Below are 23,117 nucleotides of genomic sequence, written 5' to 3'. Positions count from 1 at the left end.
GGCACAGTCCCTCTCCACCGTGAACAGACACAGATGTAATTTTACACCTAAACACACAGGGAAACGCAAGCCAGACTCCTCCCCACAACCACATCCTCTGTTCTGGCTCTTTATTCCTCCAAAGCAAACTGCTTCAAAACTCAGGGCCTTCACACAACCGTGATCTTATTTACCTCTGGATTTCATGGTTCAGGATTTGGGCGGGACTTGGCTGGGTGATGCATCGCCTCCTGGTGTATTATGGAGTTGACTCAGTGGAAACTGATCGCTGGATGGGCTGGTCTGGACAGACCACAAGGGCTTCCCTCACGTGTCTGGGGGCTTAATGGAGGCGGCCGGAAGGCTGGGCTCAGCCAAGACTGTTGACAGGAGGGCCTCCAGGGCCTCTCAGACCTGACATCTCAGGGAAGTCAAACCTCTTAGGTTGCAGCCGGCATCCCCCATAAAGAGCACTGCAAACCGTGGAGGGAACACTGGAAGGTTTCTTAGGGCCTCAGGTGTTGAAGAACGCCTCTTGTCCTGCATAGCACTGAGCAAGCAGTCCCTGGGCTCTCTCACCTGTCCGTGGTGGGAGCTGCAAGGAATCTGAGGGCATCTGTAATCTAATACCCATTCCACCCCCCACCCCCACACATGCACGCGAAGCCTATTTAGCCCCTGTGAAGCTTAAGCCTTCCTATTCAGCACACCCCTGGAGTTGCCTCTGAGCCCGGAGTGGCAGCTGGGAGGGCCGTGCCCTTGGGCAGAGCTGGGTAGGGGTGCCTCCTTTCATTGCCTTCCCAGGGACCGCATATGAAATCCGAGGCTTGGGTCAGAGCCTGGACTGGGGTCACTTCTATCCTGGGAGTCACATCTCCAGTGGTTGCAGGGCCCAACACCGCCTTCATCTTCCCTTAAGAAAAGTACAAAAAAAAGACCATCCATACCGTGCCCCTCCCATACCAGTGGCCTGAAATGCAGGAGTGATGTTGTGGCTAAGAGGTCAGTCAAACCTCGGTCAAATCCACCCATCCGCCACTTGCTCCTTGTGTGACCTTGACCAAGTTCCTCGACCTTCTGAGCTCCAGTGCCCTCATCTGTATATTGAGAAAATCATATGTTCATTGTTCCATTCAACCGGTATGCGTTGACTGTCTTCCTGGGGATGCAGTGAGAACAATCCTGTCCCTGATGGAGGAAGCTGTCATTAGCTGAATAGTTATGCAAACAATGTAACTTTGCCCCCTGTGCTGAGTGCTGTGAAGGAGTGATAAGGGTGCTATCAGAGGGTGTAACACGATGTGACATGTCAAGGAGGCCAGGGACAGCTTCTCTGAGGTGACACTTGGCTGTGGTCTGGGGGACAAGTAGCAGCTAACCAGCTGAAATGGGCAGAAGAAGTAACACATGCAAAGGTCCTGTGGCTGGAGAGAATAAATTGAACAGGTGGGGGGAGTGAAAGGCCAGTATGACTGGGTCAGAGAGATCAAAGGGTGCAGATGAGAGATGAGACTGGACAGGTGGGTGGAAACTTTGTTCACCAAGCTAAGGAAGGGTTTAAAAAATTGTATACATTTTATATATTCACTTGAATGGCTTTAATCATTGGAGTGACATGACCAGATTGTGTTTCAAAAAGATGACCTTGGCTACAGCATGGAGATTGAACTGCAGCATCACAAAAGGAATTGTGGGTGATCCCATTAGGAAGCTGTGCCAGGCAGAATAGTGGCCCCCCAAAATACGTCCGTGTCCTGATCCTCAGAACCTGTGAATACGTTAATTACATGAAGAAAGAAAAATTAAGGTTGAAGGTGGAATTAGTATTACTCATCACTGACCTTAAAATAGGGAGATTATCCTGGATTATCAGGGTTGGCCTTGTGTGATCCCATGAGCTCAGAGAATGGGTCAGAGAGACGGGGCATCAGAAGCACCTAACCTGCCCTTGCTAACTTTGAAGATGCAGGAAGTATTATTAACCTTACTTTGTAGTTGAAGAAATTGAATTTCTAAGACATGCTGTGACCTACCCAAGACCAAGCATTGTTAAGCATTATAACCATGGTTTAGATCCAACTCTCTTGACTACAGATTCTCTTTCCATTCCTACACTATTCCAAGGAACCCCTGGGAGACCCAGGTTGGAGTCTGACTGGGTCGAATCCCAGCCCCACCTGTAGGGTCCTCCTCTTCTCCCACCTCCTCACAAACAGACCAAACCCTTCCTTATCCTCTTCCCTTATTTCAAATCATATTGGCAAGGTGCTGGGGATCTTGCGTTGGAATCTGATGTAGGAGGGCACATGCATGCAGGCTTGCAGAATTCGGGAGATTAAAAAGCCCTTAGGAATCACCTAGTGCAATTCTGTCCTTGGACAGGTGGAAAAACTGAAACGCAGCGAACACAGGTACCTTGCCCAAGGCCCCTCCAAGCCAGCAAGAGGGTCAGAACTAAAACCTGAGCTGCCTCTTCCCCAGACCAGTGCTCCTTCCACCACGTTCCAGGGGCCCTTCCTGAAATCTCCAGTTGACATTTGGATGGATGTCACCTGTCCGTGGCTGTATAAATGGGCCGCAATGCAGCGGGCCCCTGCTTGTACAGTTCAGCATTGCTAGGTCAGCTTGCACTGTGGCTTCCTCCCCCTGGAAAAGCGAACTCACTTTGGGAGAGCTCTTTTTGTGTGAAAATGTTACTCTATTAAAAAAAATGTTCACAAAGGAACTTTAGAATGTCCCACTTGTAAACTGGGAACAGCCTGGCCTATCATTGTGGGCTCGAGGCCTGGTAATCCCAGGTCTCCCTCTTTGTCCTTCTGTGTTGGTGGGAATTCTGTTATCCAAATATTTCTCCATATGTGAAACTGCAGCAAGAGCTTTAGAGTCACACAGACCTGAATTTGAATTTGGACTTAGGCCCTATATATGTGACCTCCAGCAAGTCATGGGCAGAGGCGTAGCAGTGAGCAAGGCCCCACCGGGAACACAGGAGACTATGACCTGGACCTTGATCATCATAAGGCTGCGTGGAGATTCAAGTTCAGCTTTACTGAGTACCTATCATGTGCTGGTCCCTTTTTTTTTTTTAATTGAAGTACAATCAGTTACAATGTGTCAATTTCTGGTGCACAGCACAATGTCCCAGTCATGCATATATGTACATATATTCATTTTCATATTCTTTTTCATGAAAGATTATTACAAGATATAGAATATAGTTCCCTGTGCTATACAGAAGAAATTTGTTTTTTTTTATATCTGTTTTTATATGTAATGGCTAACATTTGCAAATCTCAAACTCCCAAATTTATCCCTTCCCACCCTCTTTCCCTTGGTTTACTATGACTGTGAGTCTGTTTCCGTTTTGTAGGTGAGTTCATTAATGCCCTCTTTTTCTTTTTTTTTTGATTCCACATATGAGTGATATTATATGGTATTTTTCTTTCTCTTTCTGGCTTCACTTAGAATGATGATCTCTAGGTCCATCCGTGTTGCTGCAAATGGCATTATTTTATTCTTTTTTATGGCTGAGTAGTATTCCATTGTATAAATATACCACAACTTCTTTGTCCAGTCATCTGTCGATGGACATTTAAGTTGTTTCCATATCTTAGCTACTGTATACAGTGTTGCTATGAACATTGCTGGTCGCTTTTAAGTACATCTCTCATTTAACTCCCACAACAGCCCTGAGGTAGGTAGTACCACATATGTTCTTTAGAAGCGGAAACTGAGGCTCAGAGAGGGTGAGTCAGTGGTTCAGCATTATTCCACTTCTAAGTGACAGAGGTCTGGACCAGGAACAGTCTTTGTGGTTCTATTTCAAGTGCCTTCTAGCCCATAATGATCAGTGTAGTCCAGTGAGCAAGCAAATCAACACAGCATAACAAGAAAGTGTCCATCAATCTCCTATCTATTCATCTGTCCACATTTACCATGTTCATTCTCCGAGTATTTTTCCATTTTTATCTATGTATCTATCTATCTATCATCTATTATCATCTCTCTTTCCATATCTGTACATATCCAAGGACAAAAGATGTTTCAAAACGTAACAGAATTTGTCTTGATCAGCTCACGCTGTTATAACAAAAATACCACAGACTGGGTGGCTTAGACAGCAGAAATTTATTTTTCATACTTCTGGAGGCTGAAGTCCAAGGTCTAGGTGCCAGCATAGTCTGGTTCTGGTGGGAGCCTTCCCTCTGGCCTGTAGATGGCCAACTTTTTGATGCATCCTTACGTGGCAGAGGAAGAGCTCATCTCTCTCCTGTCTCTTCTTAGAGGGGCACTAATTCCTTCATGAGCACTCCACCCTGATGACCTTATTACTTCCCAAAGGCCCCACATCCACATACCATCACAGAGATTAGGGCTTCAAATATGAATTTTGGGAGGATGCAAACATTCTGTCCATAGTAGTTACATATGTTTAAATTAAATGAGGAATAAAAGGAAAAAAGAGGTAGAGGCATAAAACAGAGCAAGATTGAAGCTAACACAAACACATATTTCATAGAGACCAGCTCATTTACAAGGAGTGGAGCAGCCGTGTGGCTCTGGCCCCCATTGCCTAAGGAAGGACCAGAGCAAATGCACACTTCATCGTATAAATAGGGCGAAAGCAGACCAGCTGTTCAGAAGATGCTCACTTCTTCCTCACACCGAGTCTCCCACATCGTGATCATCATCCAGGAGTCGCAACTAAAATTTGTCCATTATTGTTTTGCACAGCATTATCTCTTTTGATTCTTACATCAGCACTGGAACTATTTTATCGTTCACCTCTCTTTAGAGATGAGAAGATTGAGGCTTAGAAAGGTTAAATTCCTCGCTAAAGGCCACCCAGCTCTTAGTGGGAGAATGAGGGTTCAAACCCAAGTTCACTTTTGGCTTCCCCCATGATTCCTAACTGCTGGGTACCCGGGGTCCAAAGGCTGGGCTTCAAATTTTGTGGAAGAATTTTGAATGACAACAGACAGCTAGCCGTGGGGTGGAATGAGATGATTTCCTTCTTACCCTTGAGAGAAATTACTACTGAAATACATGGGATCACCGTTTTTGGTGTTCTTGTGTTTATATTTAATCTCTGAAATCAAACCAAATTCTTGGGGGATCAGAGTCATTGCTCCCATGGCAGTAAAACATGTATTTGGTATTTGATTTGAAACTTCGTTTCTAACTGGGACCAAATCCAAGCATTGTGAATTTCAACTGCCGCCTGCCTTCCTAGCCTACCTCGTGAGTGTAAAATCAGTGCAACTATTGTCCCCGGAGAGCGCTGGCGGGCATGTGACTGTGTTTGTGCCCCATGAGGAATTTGAGTTGGATGGTCCAGAACGTCTGTATCCAAGTGGCATGATTTTTTGCAGCATGCTGTAATATTCCAGAGGAGCTGAAAAGGAGGTAGTAACTGGGTTCCTTCCCAGAAGTGTTTCAAATGCCGTGTTCAGTTGAAACCAGGACTGAATTAATGACCATATTAAGCAAGTTATAGATGAAGAAGCCAGTCGCCTTGTTCTGCTTTCCCAGCTGGATCCAGACTTGGGTAGAATCCCTTGACTCACATCTGCCTCCTTTCCCAGGTTCTGTTTTACAGGAAAATCTACGCTTTTTATTCCAGATGTGGTTCCAGGATACATTCATAGTCCTCCCCCAATTTTTCCTTTCAGTTTTCCTCAGTTAGTTACTGATACCACCATCTACCTAGTCACCCAGACCAGAAACCAGTCATCCTCAAAATCTCCCTCTTCTTCACCCACTCGACCCATCCAAGTTGCTCAGCCAGCCCCGGGGACCCTCCCACTAGGCGGCACTCATGGTCACCCCTCTCCCTCCCCATTGTCATCACCTTCATTCACACCTGGCCGACTGTTTGCTAGAAGAGCCTTTAAATTTGCCTTTCTGCCTCCAACCCACAGATGTCACAGCGATCCTATAAAACACAGATCTGATCATGCTAGTCCTGGGTAGCTCCCCACTGGGTACAGAGATTTTTCTCAAATCGTGGTCTCTGAAGCCATGGTTCTGCAGACAAGACCGGAATCTCCAGGCCTCTTCCCTGATGTGACCAAAGCGTTCGCCTTCTATTTACATATGGGCTTTTTCAAAAGATTTTGTTTAAGGAAAGCATTAAAATAATTTTCTTTAATGACCCCACTCTATTCATGCCTCCTGACCATGGAGCACCCCAGGCTCCTCTGTGCCGCCTGCTCGAGCTGGAACCATTCTCCAGTCACAGGCGGTCCTCACTGTCCCCCAAACATATGTGTGATGCTTTGTTTCTTTGAACACACTCTCTTCTCTGCTTGGGATGGAATTTCTTCCCCCTTTCTTCTCCAAGAGCCCCAAACCGTCCTCCAGAAGCAGCTCAGGCGTCACCTTCTGTGGCTGGCCTGGATCCTTCCTTCTATTTCCTTCAGGCCAAACGTTGGCCCCCTCCTGTGCTTCCCCCGGACCCTGGGCATGTGCTGATGGTGGCCCTGGCCGCAGAAGACTTCCCTTCACGTCTTCCTCCCCACCACCCCCGACCTGATCACGGGTAACTCAAGGACAAGATTTATATTTCACTCGTCTCTCTGCCTTCCCACTACCCAGCGAAGTACTTGGCCCCTGAGAGAAACTCAATAAATAATGAGGTAAAGCCACACCATTAATTATCAGCCAATCAACAATCTGGGCGGGAAAAGCTAAATGCACTAGACGAGCAGCAGGTAGGTGACAGGGCAAGGAGGGCACGACCGGAGGAAGGAAACAGGAGTAAGGGGCTCAGGGCTTGTTGATTCTGGGCTGCTTTATATGTTTTTGAATATAACTTAGGTACAATTAAAGGCTTTCGAAAAGTCAACACATCCCTTAGGCTAGGAGCTCTAACTGGGGCCCCTGTGGGAAAAGCAGACTGTGTGGGTCCTACTTGCTTGGATAATTTCACACCCACAGTCTCAATAGCACCTGCGTGCACTTGGGCTTCGCCCTTTAGCCAGAATGGACTCAGTTAATGCTCACAACACACCCGTCAGCTCCAGGGTTATTGTTACACCCATTTTACAGATAAGAAAACTAGCCCAGTGCAGTCACCCAGCTAAGACGCACTAGAACCTGGAAAGCACGTCTTCTGACACTCAGTCCTATCTTTTTCCATGTTGCCTTATCTCCTGAAGTTTCCCCAGTGCGTTCCACGTGCTCTGGGGAGGAGACGGAGGAGGAGAGGAGGAGTGGGGGAGATTTATGACATCACTGTGTGTTCTTTGTGACCAAGACCTCAGGCTCTACTTGAACACGATCAAAAAAAGACCTTACTAACATCACTCTTCTTATTCAAATTCCTTTTTTAACTGAGGTATAATTCACATACCACAAAATCCACCATGTTAAAGTGCGCTGTTCGGTGGTTTTCAGCACATTCATGAGGTGGTGCTGTCTCATTCCACAACATTTCCATTAATTAATTTCTGATGCTTTTGTTTTCCAGATTCCAATGATGAGAGACCCTGGATGGATTCGAAATGTATGGTCTTCAAACATTAATGTGAGTGATGTTGCTGTGAATGTCCTAATTATACTTTGACACTTCAAAATGAGAGAAAATACTCTTTGACAAATTGGTTTATTGCCATGGATACAAGCAGTCCCCAAACCAGGACCCCGCCATCCGACTGAAGCTTTCAGAGTCGGCCTGTAGCCCTTATAAAGGTTTCATGATCCCCAAATGTTGCTGAGAATGTTTTGACTAGCTTCTAATCTCTTCTCCCTGGCAGCCATCGTCTCCTAGGCATAGATCTGATTTTGTCGTCTGCCCAATGAAAAAACATTCAGTGGCTCCCTAGTGCCAACAGGAAAAGGTTCATATTAAGTTCATGCCGTTTGTTTGCTTTGGACGGACTGTCACAGGTATTTAATAAAAGCCCTTGAAACTGTCAAAGCCCTTCTGCAGGTTTTACCTCTTCCTCCTGCTCCCATTGGTTCTTTTGTCCTCCTGCCTCAGTGTCACTGCCCTGGGCCTGGTCCCCAAGCCTCAGCCGGGCCCTTCAGGTTTTCTCTGCAGCTCTACTTCGTGCTTTGCTCTCTGCTCTTCTGGGGTCTCCCTAGATCCCACTTACCACACACAGCCCAAGGGCTGGTCCACCCCTGCCCCTTCCGTCCATCCCGGATTCCAGACCCTGCTCATGAATCTGGCTCTCTAAGCCTCTCCAGTTTGGGGAGATACTTTGCTGAGCACCCCTGGCAGTGGTCCCACTCCATCCAGTTCTTCCCTCACAGTGCGTTCATCTCACCCTACCTGGCCCTGGACTCTACTTGAAGCTTCAGCAACTCCATCCAATTCACTCTACCCTGTAGATTTTCAACCTGAGATCCTTTCCTGGGGCCAGGAGACTTGAGGGAGTCAACTGAGGTGGGGACTGGGGGTGGGGAGGCTCACGGGAAGGCTTCTGGAATAATCCAGGGAAGAAGTGGTGAAGCCCGGACACTGACTTGTCCTGACTGTGGCCTCTCCTAAGCCTTGGCGGTGTAGAATAGAAGTAACACTTGGTCTCACTCTCAAAGAGCTGAGTTGGGAGAGCGACTCTGGTCGGAGTGTGGACCAAGAGGGTTTGCAGAGGGCACAGGAGGCCGAGTGCAGCACCAGCCAGAGCGAGAGAGTCTTCCTTGAGGTGAATCCAGAGGCTCCAGTTAAGTGAATGAAGCAGGCTGCTGAGGAAGGCCTGGCCCCAGGGATGCTGTGAGGAGCAGAAGTTCAGCTCTTGAGTGGATTGGCAGGGATGGGGCCCAATCAGAGACCAGGAATCTGAGCAGCGGGCAGTTGGTGGCAGTTGAGGCTGGAGTGAGGGGAGCGTCCGCTTTGGAGGAGAGAAGGGGCAGGAAGTCCCGGTGAGTGAGCGGCTCCACCTGTGGGCAGGATGCAGGCCCGCAATCAGAAGGTGGTCCGAGGCTGCTTCCCATGGCTGAGTCCCGTTCTCCAGACCTGGGGGCTGGAGCCCATGGCCACCAGGTTTCCTGGCCCAGCCTCTGGCCCAAGGTGCATGGTATACAAGAGAGGCAGTCAAGGAAAGTAATCAGCTGAGCCTGTCCTGCCAGCCCCAGTGCGGGCCCTTCCCAGAGCTCACCTGGTAACAAGATAGGAAGCAGGGGGCAGGAGGTGTGAAGTAGGAACTTTCTGCTTCAACCTTCTGTTTGGTCTGGAGCTGAGAGGCAAGGTGTGGACTGGAAATACTGAACTGTGGGTCAGCTGGAGAACAGAGTCACGGAAGTCTCCAAGGGGACAAAGTTACCCAGGGAGTTTGTATGGCAGAGGGAGGTGGGTGAGGGCATACAGGTGGGTTTCTAATCACAATGTCTACCATCCCAGCTTTTGGTAATTTTCATGTTGTTATCCTCAGAAAATAGGTTCATAAATTCCAAAAATGCTTAGTGATGAGAAAATAAAAAATGAAGGGGAAGTAGAACAGGGCAGAGAGTGGGACTCAAAATCTCTGTCTCTGTCCATCTCTGTCTCTGTCCATCTCTGTCTCTGTCCTTGACTGTCTGTGTCTCCTAGTTATTATGTAAATAAATGTGCTAGGCACTGAGGGTGCAGTGATGAGTGTGTCATGGTTGATCCTTTCCTTGAAGGACTCACCAACCATAGGGGATGTAGAGGTGCATGAAATGACATAGTGACGAGGCTTTGTGAAGTGGCCCACGATGGAATTCCACGGGGGCTCACTGGTACAGAGAAGTTGGTGATGAATTCCTCATGGACATGAGGAATGTCTGAGGGAAGGCTTTCCCGGGAGGTCCAGCTCTCAGTTTGGAGAATCTGGCTGTGGAATGCACAAACCCCCAAAATGAACACCAGCACACCTCCCGCCTGCATCCCCGCACGCACGCAGCCGTTCCTTCCAGGCGAAAGACCCTGAATTCTGCAGGGAGAGTTGAGCAATGAAATGTTTGCCAAAAATGCTTAACCCGCCTGTCTAGCTCAAACAGGGAACATTGTGGTACAATTTGTGACATGAAGCCTCTGTCTTGGACAACCTGTGCTTTGATTGCATGTGTCTAACACAAACACCAATTCCCAGAATTCTAGGTTGTCCCGGCACAGTTACTTGGAACCATATTTTGCTCATTCTGGTTCTTCCTTGCCTTTAGGTTTGAAAAACGGCAGGATTTAAAATGTCTTCTTGGATGGGGAGTGCGTTTTGTGGGGTGAGGAAGTTAACTTTGTCTAGATTTAAATTGATTATTGAAAAATTTAATCCAAGTGCTTAGTTTCCAGAAAATCAACCAGGAGATGCTGGCTGACGACTGAAGCGCAGTTCCAGGTTCCTACCCCGTCTATTTACGTTATCTCCTTTGCACGTTATCCTATGGACTTACTGATAGAGGAGAATCTGGCTGGTTCACACAGAGCGGCATATGCAAATACATTCTCTTTTCCTGTACGCTGCCATTTGTGTGTAACCTCACCCTGTTTTAGTTTGTTCTGTTTTCATACTCTGCCTTTCTCATAGATGGGCTTCTTCTTGGGGGGAGGTGTATTTCCTGAAAGTTGTGTTTGCCTTTCTTTTTCCCTGTTGGAAGAAAAATAGATGCTTCCCATCCCCTGCCTATCCTGACTCCCCTGCCCTTCCCGCCCAAAACACACACATAATGTCCTTAAGCTTTTACTTTGGTCTGTCACCTGGAAACGATCACATTCTTTATTTTTAAGGCCATTAACTTGTTTTAACTGGGATCTGTTTACCTTATTTGGATGACCATGATTTTCATATAGCGCTTTGGTTTTCTTACTTATTTAATAAATCTTATGTGGTACTTACCGAGTGACAGGTTCTTTTCTAAGAGCATTACAAATGTTAACTCATTCAGTTCCTTACCACAGTCCCATAAGTTGGTCCTATTATTATCTCCATTTGAGAGGCGAGAAAATGAGCACAGAGAGGTGGAGCTACTTGCTCACAGTCACACAGTTGATAAATGGCAGGGTTAGGATTCAGACTCACACCTTCTGGCTCCAGAGACTTTGTTCCTAAGCATGATAACATGCTGTCTTCATGAGAATTTTCTCTCGTTCATTAGTTTCTAGTTCTTTTGATTTATTCCTTGCGTTTAACATCTCTGTGATGTCGTGTGGTTCTCCCAAACTCCCGGCAACCTTTGTAGGTGCCCTTTTCCCCATCCATCACCTTTCTCTCCGGGAGGCCTCTCTTCCTGCTCTCAGTCCTCCGCCAGTGCTGTCATCTTGGGAGCCCTCACTACGTCCACGGTCACCTAGATTCTTGTCTTCTCCTTTTCTTAGATTACTCGTTAAAAATAAGCAAACCTGAAGTTTGTGTTCATGTGACCTTCCAGAAAAGGGAAAGAGAAGATGTTTTTGAGCCCTTGGTTGACTCTCATTCTTAATCTGCCTTCACATTTGATAGTCTGGTTGAAATTAGAATTTGAGGTTGATACTAATTTTTCACAGAATTTTGAATGTATGTTTTATTGACTTCTGATGACCAATGTTATCTATATGCCAGTCTGACTTCTGTCCCTTCCTGCGTGACCTGTTATTATTATTATTTTCTGTCTGGAAGCTTTTAGGGTCTTCTATTTATCCTTTGTGTCCTGAGGCTTCACAGTGATGTGCTCAGCGGCGGATCATGTCTCATTCTTTCTGCTCAGAACTAGGAGCACAAGTCTGTGCTGTCCTGGTAGACAACACACACTTAAACTATTATATGTCAGCAGATGAGATATTGCAACAAATTAAAGGAAACTGGAAGACAAATAAAAGAGTGGGATGAACCCATGAAGTTCTCCTCCCTTTTATCTCCTCTTGCCCAACATTTTGATCCCTGATTTGGCAGATTTCCTTAATTTCATCTTCTACTTTGCCATTATTTTTGGCAATCAAATTTTTCCTTTTAAAAATGCTTTTTTGTGCTCCATTTTTTCTCTTTCACAGCATACTCCTGTTTTTGCTTTATGAATGAAATATCTCCCCGGATCTCTCTGAGATTCTAATTTGGGAATTTCTTCCAATTAAATTCTCTTCTGTTCCCTTAATTATTTGTATTTCTTCTGGAGTCAGGATTCCCCCTGTTTGTTATTCTTTCTCTTTCACATTGCAGAGTTTCCTCAGAGGTCTGGTGATTTGCAGTTGACTGTTTTTATTTAACGTGGATGGGACAGGAAGGTCGCCTGGGAGCTTCAACTGCTAGGGCTCATTTTAGAATAAGCAGTCAGGGAGCTGATTGTTCCCCGGGGACCCATGTGGTTCTGGCTCCGGTGCCTGTTTGAGGTTCTTCTGGGCAGGTAGCCCCTCCCTCCGCTGCAGCCCCTTTGCAGGTCTTCCAGGTTATAACTTGCTCCATGTTATTTCTTTAATCAACCCTTCCCTTTGCACTGACCTTCCAAATTTGATTAAATATCTTTTCCACTGAGGACGCCCCTCCCGTTCTCTTCACTGTTTTAAATTCCCAAGTTCTGCAGTTTCCTTGAAATCTAATGAGATTAGATATCTGGAAGTAAAAGGAAAACAAACGCATCTGTGTTTGTTCTGCTCCACCTGCTGTCCTGCCCCAGGATTTTCCTCTTTGTCTAGCATTGTTAACGCGGCCATTCTGCACGTGTTTGATAACATTCACTGTGTTCCCATCGAGAAACACGAGAAACACGCTGCGCGTCTCTTCCAGCCAATTGCATTTTTTTTTTTTTAGCCTGAATCATCATAGTCTCACTCTGCAGCCCTTGTCCAGGATGGATTAGTGAGAGGCACTAGCACGATTAGATCCAACAGTAATGTATTTAATTAGAATCTTACAGAGAATGATCGTTTCCTGTGCAGTGAATTCTTAGGTTTTATAGAGACATCCCAGGGTCCCTTTCTCACTTATGAGTAGAAACAATCTATCAATGTCTCATCTTAGCTTGTATTCCCAGTCCTTCCTCTTAGCAGTTCCTTCTCCCACTCCGGTGGGCATCTTGTTCTGAATTGTGTGGCCTTGTCTTCTCTTGCTGGACACACTGTGTATCTACCAGCTCTTGAGGTCTTTGAGGACAGAGGCATCACTTTGCCGTTAACCTCCACTGTGCTGGCACATGGTCAGCACTCAGAAATGGCTTGTTGCGTAAGTGGGTGCATTCTTTGTGACTTCTCTCCTGTTTCATGCATGATAAGGGTACCAGTACCTTTAACATGAGGCATGACTTGTTAGTTCATTTTTCATAGAATGAATATGTTTGCAGCCAGGCACTATGACCCATATATGATACCTAAGCATACATTTCAAAATATTTATCGAGCACCTCCTAAGTGCCAGGAACTGTGAACTTAAACAGAAATAGTCTTTTCTATGCTGCAGAGTCCACTGGCTTGGGAAAGATTTTACAATAATTGCACATGCAAGTGGAACATTTTAACTATTATCAATACTTTGAATGAAGGATTTGCAGAGCAGTACAAGTGTCTTAACAGGGAGAACTGATATAGTTGGGGAGGTTAGTGGTGCTTGAACAAAGGTTGAAGAACGAGTAGTGGTTAACCAGGTGAAGAGGGGAGAGGATTCCACGTAGAGAGAACAGCATGTACAAAGGCCCTGTGGTAGGAGGGAACAGGACAAGCATAAACACATCAAAATTGTCCAGTGCAGCTGGAGCTTAGATTACATGGAGAAATAGCAGATGGAGCCAGAGCACTTGTGACACTGGACGTGCAGTCAGATGTTTGACGTTGGAGAAGCGGGTGTGCGTGTCTCTTAGAGCCACTCCTTGATTCTGATGCTTTCGAGCTTATCCAGCTGTCCCTGGGTCTCCTGAGGACACTGCAGCTAAGCTGAGCATCGGCTGAGCAAGATCATACTGTGGTGCATTCAATGCTACAAAGCAGGGTGTGATGGACGATAATAAAACTGAGCTGTGTTGGGACCGGGATAAATCCTTGTCTGCTCTATCTCCACTCCCTGCCTCCCATTTGAAATTCAAGAAACTCCCATATGATTCTTTGTCTTGACTATGCCCTACTCTGCTCAGAATTCCCTCTAATTAGATCAGAGATGCCCAAACCTTCACTTATATGTCCCCAGGGGAGGGAGAAAGGAGCGGTGAATATTGGTGAGATGCTATATTTTTAAATTAAATTGAATTCACATTAGTTCCTTCTTCTGGAACTATCTGAATATCCTTTGAAATAATTAGAGATGCCCAGGGTGTTGTGGACCCAGAATTAACAGTTACCACACTGCATGTGTGTTGGGGGGGCTGCTGGCAGGGTGATGATGCAAGCCTGTACCCACAAAGTCACGTGACAAACAAGTGAATGACAGGTCAGAGCTGATGATCTCTATCCCCACTTCCTCTCTTCCCCAGCTGGAGACTGAGGTGGCATATGCAGGGTCCTGTAATTGGCAGAACACAGACCAGAACCCAGGTCTCCAGTGCCCCAGAACCACACCCTGTCCAGGACACCTCAGATTCCAGAAAGATCTGTGGGAATTTTTTTACTGAGCCTATGACCTCACTGTTCTGGGAGGAAAAATCACAGGGCGTGGCTGAGACCCAGGTCACACTTAGTGTGGAGATCGGGGAGGGGCACTCTCTCTCTGGGGACTTGGGTTTCCTTAAGGATGGAACCTGAGGGCTGGATTGGGGGCAGATCTGAAACTCAGAATTAGTTTTTGGAGCCAACTTACTCTTAGAGTCCCTTTGGACGGTGTGCCCTTTGTCCCTTCTCTCCTTTTGGGACAGAAGCCTCGATCACCTTCTCCATTTCACCCAACATAGAGCTTCCCTAGAACCAGGTCATCCTCACTTGGGGGGGGCGCGCAGAAGGTGGGTTTAGGGGAGCAGCTAATTCAATCCAGGCACCAGGAATCTGGTGACAGCGTTCCGAGCCCAACCTGCCCACCTCTACACAGACCTCCACTCCTCTGCGGGTTGCTCGGGTGGGACACCCTAAAGCTGAGCCCAGAATTCTCAAATTAGCTATGCAAAAGATACATCAGTTACCTCTGGAAGGCAGAGAGAAAGAAGGGGAGGGGAGAGGTTATTCATGGAGTTAGGGCTGGGAGGAGCAGTAAGAGAATAGGGTTCAATTTACTGCTGCTGTTCAGACCCCTCCACAGCCCTGTTCCAACGGGGGATCCAGCTGGGAGCTCCCAGATCGTCTGTGCACAGGCCTGACCTGTCTCCTTGGGCCCTTTGTGTGGTGATCACACGTCCACCCATTTTCATCCTTCAGATCTTTCAGAATCTACAGGCACGTATGACCCTGTGCTCGCACTAGGCCACCATCTCTCCACCTCCCGTTCCCCCCACTGGGTTTTCTTCTGCAGGTTAAACAGCTTTAGTTATTGTACTTAGAGAGTGGTGTGGCCTCGCCTTTCATACTGGGTCATTCCCTCCAGACAGGTGCACCGCCATCCTTATGGCGCTCCCGTGTGAAGGCCGGCCCTGAGTGTGGTTTTGTGAGTGTAGTGGGAGCCGCAGAGAAAACCAGAAAAGTTACTGCCTTTGTTTCGGGCTCGCAGATGCACATCTGTGCAGCCCAGCACCATGGGGTATGGGGTCTTCTCCCCCGAGACTGGCAGAGTGGCACGTCAGCTGCAATCTCGTGGCCACAAACGTGCTGGCTTCATGACTCAGTAGAATACCGTACACTTTAAAGATGAGAATCACACTTTAAGAAGAAGGTTAATATTTTTTAGCCTCCGAACTTTGGTAAGGAAGGGTCGGCATGATCTGGAGAAACCACAGAAGAGCCTAGCATTCGGTTGAAATGACTTGCAGGTATTTTCGGTACTGCTGCTTCCAGTTGCATTCTCATATACAGGACAGAATGTGCCAGATGTGCACATGATTTACTGAAAGGTGCCGTGTTGGCCAAATGACAAGTTAACAGAGCAACGTACAGATCCCATGCAGTTACCAGAACCGACTGCCCAGCCTTTTAACGTGAGAACATCCTTTTTCGGGCTCTCCAGTAACCACAAATCTATCCAAGCTACTGGGAGCTAAAGACAAAAGAAAAAGTCTCTTCCTTGTAAGAACTTGTCTTACAAATAGGACTTTTCCAACAAGATTTGAAAGCACCATCCAAAGGAGACGTGGGAAGGGGGACGCAGTTGTGTGCCTCTGGCTCTAGCTCTCAATTTTCCCAAAGAACGCGAAGGCCCATGGTTTGTGAACCAGGATTCCCGAGTTTTCCCTCCTACTCTGGTGTGTAACATTCGATGGTGGACTCTCTGGTCGTGCCTAAGGAAACGGCTTCGGCATGAGAAAACAGCCCAACTCTCATTCTACATACAGCCTGGGCAGAGTGGGGCACAAGACAGTCCTAGATTGTAAGCTAAAAGTTTGGATTCACAGGGTCACGCCTGAAGATGTCTGATGCTCGTGTAGCAATATTGTCATATTTTAAAGGATTCCATTCTGACTGTGTAATAGCTTTCCAGTTTATCACCATTTAAAAACTATTTTTAGTTAATTGGACAATAATTCAACAACCATATCTTATAATTATTCATCATTTTTGTCTATGACTTATGCATTTTAGAGAGTTCTTGTAGAGCTTAAATTCCTTGGAAATGAAGCTTTTTCTGCAGCCATGTCTATTTCAGAAATCTCCTAATGGCACGCTTAGTATATAACACCAAATTTCCGTGCTCTGTAACAAATGGATAAGGCCATTTCCACCCTCAGTGCTTTCTCAGTTTGTTGGAGTGCAGCTTTCTGAATTAAATGTCCTTTCTCGGTAGCTTGCTGTGAATTCAGAAATCAGCAAGGCAAAATCCGATGTCATGAATGGATTTGGTCATGCTGTGCGCCCAGCTTCTGCTCAGCCCCAGCGTGGACCAGGTTCTGTCCAGTCCAGCGCTGGTCTCCAGCCAGCTTCTCGCAGAAGACTTGCTTAGCCCTCACTCACCTCTTCTCTCTCCCTCCTCCTCTGCGCGTCACCAGACGCTGACATCATAACCTCTGTGAGGTCATCACAATCCTGCCACCCAACAATGAGCTTTCAGCGGAGTCTGCAGAGGGCGCAGTTGAAAGGATGAGGGAGAAGGAGAGTAAATGGGAGGGGAGGAGGTGGGTTGAGGGGCAAGATCAGGAGGAAAAAGAGAGACGGGCAAGACAGGGTGGGGTTGGGGGTAGCCATGCTAGTCTTAACAACAGCCAGTAAGTGGTGGCCCAGCCTGCTCGGGTCTAGAAAACTAGGAGAAAGAAGAAAATCATCCGGGAGACCAGTGGTCCCAGGAGCAGGAACCTCCGTGTGAAGTCAGTGGGAGTTGGATGGGGTTCTGCCAATATGCTCTCCAAATGGGGAAGACGAGCCTTTCTTCCGGTGGCAAAGGTGAATGGCGGAAGGGAGGGTGGAGCATACCGTTGGCCGCCCCCATCAGTACATCAAACTGTCTCCTGTGCTGGCTTCTCAGGCACCGAATTCACTGCAGAATGGAATCGGTGACTGACATCTGGGGACACCAGAGCCCTATCACCAAACTCTGAGTCTGGATTCTACCTTCTGTTAATGGGTTTGCTCTGAGCTGTTAGACAGTCTCCTTGTCTGTTCCGGGTCATTGATTGCCTTCTTGTGGAGTTAAGAATGATACATGATGGGGCATATTTGTTAAATTCTACTGTATCCAAATGATTTTTCCAATATTCTATCTTATTAACCTGGGAAGTGCCATTTCGATGTACGTGCCAGCATGTGATACTGAGCGTATTTTCAGGAAGTTGTGCATTTGGCGCCTAACAGGAATCTCCAGGGTCGAATTCCCTTTAGAAGGACGAGGCAGTGGGGACAGGAACTTTGATTCCCAAACCAGGACCCCAGGAGAGCCCACGGCACCTCTGTGAAATAGGTGACGTTTGCCTTTGCTCTCCAACCCCGTCCTGGTCCCTCTTTCCCTTCGTATGTTCCACAGAGCTGAGGCACAAGTGGTAATCAGCACACAAATATTCACAGCAAGTGCAATTTCATTGGGATTTTAAGACGGTGGGTTTTCCCCTTGGTTTTGTTATGTTTCTGAGTCGGGATAGGGTGGTGGTCAGAGATGTCTCAGAATAGCCAGCTTGTGTAGACAGGGGTCTACACTTGGGTCCCCAGCCGGAGCACAGGTCCTGAAGCACTTCTTCTCTCCCGGGTCTCTTTAGCCTTCTTTAATGGATGACCGAGGAAACAAAAGAAAAACCAGTTTTTCTACATCCAAGAAGGACTTAGAGTCTGGGGACGTTCCCAGGGCTCTCATTTCACAGCTTGGGGTCAGGACTTCACACCTGTAGAGGTGCCGCCCACATCCCACCTGGAGTGTGGGTGGGGATCGCTTACCGCTGGAGCTTTGCACTTTCACTGACTCAAAAACTGATGAATTTGGTAATGTTCCTTCCTCCATTCTCCATGACAACCAACGCCTGGTCATCGCTTGACCATATAACTGGACAGTTAGATCATTGCAGCAGCCACCTACTTCCGTTGTCGTCTGCTGCCCAGCCTTCCTGCCACCCTATATGGCCCGCCCACCATGGCCAGATTCACTTCCATTAAGTGGAGATTTCATAGGTTTTCACTCCCTGCTTATAAGCTTTTAATGGTTCTCCAGGGCTTTCCGTTTAAAGCACCAACTCACTAGGCTGCCATTAAGTGGCCGTGATGTGTTGGTCTCAGCCTGCTTTCCCATATTAACCACTCAATAAACCCGTGTGGGTTTAACTGGTCTACTTCATGGGATTTTTTTTTTGATACGGCTGGATTTAAATCTACCATCTTACTAGCTGTTTTCTATTTGTGCCATATGTTCTTTGTTTTTTCTCCTCATTTTCTGCCTTCAATGACTTTACTTGAATACTTTTTTGTGATTCCATTCTATTTCCTAATTGACTTACTACTTATAGTTCTTAATTTTTTTTAGTGATTTCTCAAATGCTTACAATTTACATCTTTAATTAGAATTTATTTAAAAATAATACAATGTGTAGGGGAAGGACCTTGTAACAGTACACTCCTGTCTCCCCTCCCATCTTTTGTGCTTTTATTTTCATATATGCTACTGACACACAGAGCATTGCCACGATTTTGGTTTAGATTCAGGACTGATAAACTATGTCATATGGTCTAACACCTGTTTTTATAAATAAAGTTTTATTGACAAAGTCATGCCCATTTGTTTACCTGTCGTCCATAGCTGTTTTTGTGCTCTGATGGGAGAACTTAGTTTCAACAGAGACCACATGATTCACAAAGTCCACAATATTTACTCACTGGCTCTCTTGCATGGTTTCTGATGAGAAGTCTGCTATAATTCTTATCTTGTTCCTCTGTGTAATTTGTCTTTTCTTGGGCTGACTTTGAAACTTCCTCTTTGCTTTTATTTTCAGTAACTGAGATATGATATGCCTGTGTACCTGCATGTGCCTCAAAGTGTGTGTGTGTGTGTGTGTGTGTGTGTGTGTGTGAGAATATTTACCCTGCTTGATTGCTTGGTGTTCTTTGAGACTCTTGGATCTGTGGTTTTGTGTCTGTCACTAATTTTGGAAAATTCTGGGTCATTATTTCTTTGAATATTTCTTCTGCCCAGCTATCTCATGCTCTTCTTCTGGGATTCCACTACATGAATGCTAGACTGTTTGATATTAACCCACAGCTCTTAGATGCGCAGTTCTTTTTTTCACCTCCCTCATTTTTTTCCCCTCTTTGTGTTTTAGTTTAGGTGGTTCCTAATTACCTTGGTTCAGCTTCCCTGATTCCTTCTTTATTCTTTATGTTGAGAGTATGGATGAGCCCACTGGAGATATTCATTACTATATATTCCATTTCTAGCATTTTCTTTGGATTCTTTTAGTTTCCATTTCTCAGCGAAATTACTCATTGGATTTTGCGTATTGTGTACCTTATGCATGAGAGACTTTAACCTATTAATCAGGTTTTTAAAAATGCATGTCAGATAGTTCCACCATCTGGGTCACATCTCAGTCTGTTTCTTATGATTGCTGTCCTGCAAGGATGTCATCTTGCCTCTTCATTTGCCTCCAAATTTCTTCTTGAAATCTGGACATCTTGGTAGAACTGTAGAAACTTAGACAAATTGTTTTTATCTCTAGACATGGACCCCATTTTCCACCTGGCAGGCCTTCTGAGTAGGGGTGTGAGTTAACCTGGGTGGAAGTTGGCCAGGTTTCTGGTTCATTATTGCCGTGGTTACCCTCAGTGCCCCAAACCCTTCAGACTCCTGTGGGAACACCTTGTGTTTTAGGGTAGAGATGAGTTTGCCCGAGAAAGACCTACGTGCCTCTCAGCTTTAGATCCTCCCTTTGCGCTGGACCTGTGAGAGGGTCCCTTTGCATGTTATTTGTTCTCTCTCTCTGCTGTTCTTGTCACCCTGCTGTTGGTCTTGTTAGCTCAGATGTGCAGGGTGGCGGGGGGAGAAATTCTCTGTTGTTCTGAGTAAGCCTTAGAGGAAGGAGGCTTGGTTCTCCGAGGTCCAGAGGCAGTTAAATGACAGCTACACCCCACCGGCCAGTGGGGCTGCAGTACATCCCTCTCTGCTCTGAACCCGGAGGTTTTCCTTGCTTCATGGCTGCACCGTGCGCACGGGCCCCAGGAATCTTGGGTTCCCCCCAGCACGTGGCCCTGGGGAGGGCGCACAATGCCGTCTAATTCATGTATCTGTTAGGGTCAATTAGGGTGGTGTGGCCTTCAAGATGCAGCTGTGACCAACTGTCACCCACTCTCCTTTATCCCCTTGTGACTTCTTTGGCCCTCTTGGATGCCTCAGCCCTAATCTGACCCTCTCCCAAATTTGGGGGTGGGCCCTCTGTGCTTTGGTTCCAGACATTTGCTCCCCTTGGTTTACCTTCTCTTCTCCTCCTCCTCCCCTCCTGTGGAACCCAGAATGTCTCATACCTGCCTCTTCTCCCAAGAAACTTGCTTTGGTTAGCCTGCCCACCAGCACCCAGGGAACGCACTCCATCACTGGTAGATTTCCACACTGCTCTGTGCTCTGCCCTCTGAGCGAGTGAGACAGGGCCAGGTGGTCCCTGGTTCCCATCTTACTCTTGAGGCCTTGAGCCAGGGAGTATCCTGCTGAAGTCATGAGGTCTACAGCCCAGGGCTGGCCTTGCACCCTCCTTTCCAAGGAGCCCAAGTCAGGTGATGAGATTAAAGTGCAGCCCTCTGGGGGAATAATTCATTGTTTTTTTCTTTGCTATCCTTTCTGCTCAGGGCATCTACAAAGCTCACCACTGATGTCACCGCCCAGGGCTTTCAGGAGACCTGTCAATTGCACACCTACCTGTATTGTCTCATGAGGCTCCCGTGAAGAGGGATGGTCACCCTTTCTGCCTCCCCTCCCACTTGCAGAGCCCTTTCAATTGTGTAGGTAGCTAATCTGGAAAATTTCAGAATTCCCAGGATAATAGAGTTATTGTCACTGCCTAGAAGGCAGGAGGTTTCCAGCTAGTATAGGGCAGTTTAGATCATTCTCGCTCATTGCTTTTATATGCAGAGACAAGTTCTGACTGTTGAGGAGTTGTAATTGTTTAGTCAGCAATCTCTGGGTGTCCCTCCTAGGAGGGAGTCAGCAGCCTGCTGGGTCTTGAAGCTGGGCATGCAGGTCACCTCATACCAATGCTGGGTTACACACTGAACACATCCTACGGGGAATTGCCACTCAATGTATTGGGTTCTAGAATTTAAAAATCTTTAAAGTTAGCAAAAGCCACATATTTTACATGATTACTTTTTCCATCCTCAAAGTGGAACTGTCTGTTAAGCATTTGCCTCCCATTTTCCAGATTGTGAAACTGAGTCTTTAGACTCGAGGATGCTTATGTTGCTTTGCCCTAGCATCACTCCTCCCTCCTTCCTCCTCCAGCGGCTGGAGTAAGTTTACTCATCACTGTGGTTCCTTCTCTTCCGAGTTGAGCTGAAAGCAGCAGGTCCAGGGATTGGCTCAGGGGATCACCTCAGCTCTCCTGGCTGAGTCACAGCTGGGTGACTGCCTGGTTTCAGACAACGCAGCAAGGGGCCCTCCCAGGGGGACTCCAGAGAGGGCAGGATCAGCAAGGCAAGAGCTTTGGTGAACCCAACTCAGCTTATACTGAAATGTGATCTAGTGGGTTCCTCTCTAGTGGCTTGTTGGAAAAAATTCTCCCTACCAATCTGGCCTTGTTTAGATGTTGTGGCAGGAGTGGGGATACCAGGGAAAGCGCCAAGGACACCAAACTTTCATCTAGACCTAGCTGACTTCTCCAAAGGGCACCAGATGCCTTTCCAACATCTCAGGGATGGCTGGAAAGCATCTTAAACTTAGAGTAGCCGAACTGCACTCCTGAATTTCCTTCCAAGCCTGCATTTTCCCTCTTCCTTGTGCATCTCAGTAAAGAGCGCTGTGTCCCTCCGTTCTTCAAGCTGGAAGCTGGAAATGGAGATTTCACCCTTGATTCTCCTCTTTCACCCTACTCTACCTCCACCTGAACCATCCATCTGCAGACCCATGGGTTTTACCTTCAAAATATATCCAAAGTCTTTCCACTTGGCCGAACCACCCCTCCCACCCTCCTATCAGCGCGAACCACTGTCATTTGCCGTGGTTTCCAGCAGTAGCAGCCTGTCTGCTCGCTTCCACTCCTGCCCCCTACAGGCCATTTTCCACATAGCCGAGAAGTGACTTTAAAATGTGAATTAGATCACATGATTCCCAGGTTTCAACCTCTTCTTGGAATATTTAAACTCCTTGCCTTGGTCTGCAGGACCCTAAAGCTTTGGTCCTGTTGCCGTCCTCAGCTGCCCCATGGCTCTAACCACTCAGAGAGCTGCCTCAGGACCTTTACACTTGCTGTTTCCGCTCTCGAGAAAGCCCTGGCTCCTCCCACATCTTTGTAGGACTTGAGTGTTTCTTCTCTCCAGGATTTCAGCTCAAGTGTGACCACCTCTGATCATCTGACCTAAATTGTTTCGCCACCAGAGGTTATTTTGTTCCTTATTTATCTGTCCCTTTCCATGTCTCCCTGCTGGAGAACGGAAGCTCCAAGCGGGCAGGGACCTGTCTCTCTTGTTCAGAGCTACATGTCCCAGTGCTGGGGCAGAGCCTGACAAGTATTTGCTTAACGAGTGAACGCCGCAGGGGTGCTTGGTCTTTCGGATAAAGGTGGACCCGTGGCGAGAAGCTAAGTGTAAA

The 23,117-nt window shown here is 46.9% G+C and overlaps 1 protein-coding gene and 2 long non-coding RNA genes across 11 annotated transcripts in view; 1 reads left to right on the top strand and 2 right to left on the bottom strand.

Annotated features, from left to right (window-relative positions):
• Window positions 1-1,562: 1,562 nt before the first annotated feature.
• Window positions 1,563-7,174, bottom strand: LOC140685924 (uncharacterized). The gene is made up of 2 exons (XR_012059388.1): window positions 7,078-7,174; window positions 1,563-1,747 (listed from the first exon to the last, which is right to left on the bottom strand). It is a non-coding gene; the product is annotated as an uncharacterized lncRNA (long non-coding RNA).
• A 70-nt stretch (window positions 7,175-7,244) lies between these two features.
• Window positions 7,245-23,117, top strand: part of LPIN1 (lipin 1) — an 81,873-nt gene continuing 66,000 nt past the window's right edge. For 2 of the 9 annotated variants that reach the window (XR_012059224.1, XR_012059223.1), the window contains exon 1: window positions 16,998-17,290. Coding sequence is in view for 4 of the 9 variants with exons in the window: in XM_072938193.1 (XP_072794294.1) it covers window positions 7,457-7,507 (51 nt within the window). In the remaining 5 variants the exon portion in view is untranslated. Of the gene's footprint in view, window positions 7,319-7,450; window positions 7,508-8,828; window positions 8,848-16,997; window positions 17,291-23,117 lie in introns of those variants that run through there. The other 7 variants (XM_072938193.1, XM_072938198.1, XM_072938201.1 and 4 more) reach the window with 7 other exon arrangements.
• Window positions 7,567-9,587, bottom strand: LOC140685786 (uncharacterized). Its single transcript, XR_012059228.1, has 2 exons — window positions 9,084-9,587; window positions 7,567-8,865 (listed from the first exon to the last, which is right to left on the bottom strand). It is a non-coding gene; the product is annotated as an uncharacterized lncRNA (long non-coding RNA).

Source organism: Vicugna pacos, chromosome 15 (assembly GCF_048564905.1).
Source record: "Vicugna pacos chromosome 15, VicPac4, whole genome shotgun sequence".
Taxonomy (NCBI): Eukaryota; Metazoa; Chordata; class Mammalia; order Artiodactyla; family Camelidae; genus Vicugna; species Vicugna pacos.
The sequence above is the reverse complement of the archived record's forward strand: the minus strand, read 5'-3'. Positions and strand labels throughout refer to the sequence as shown.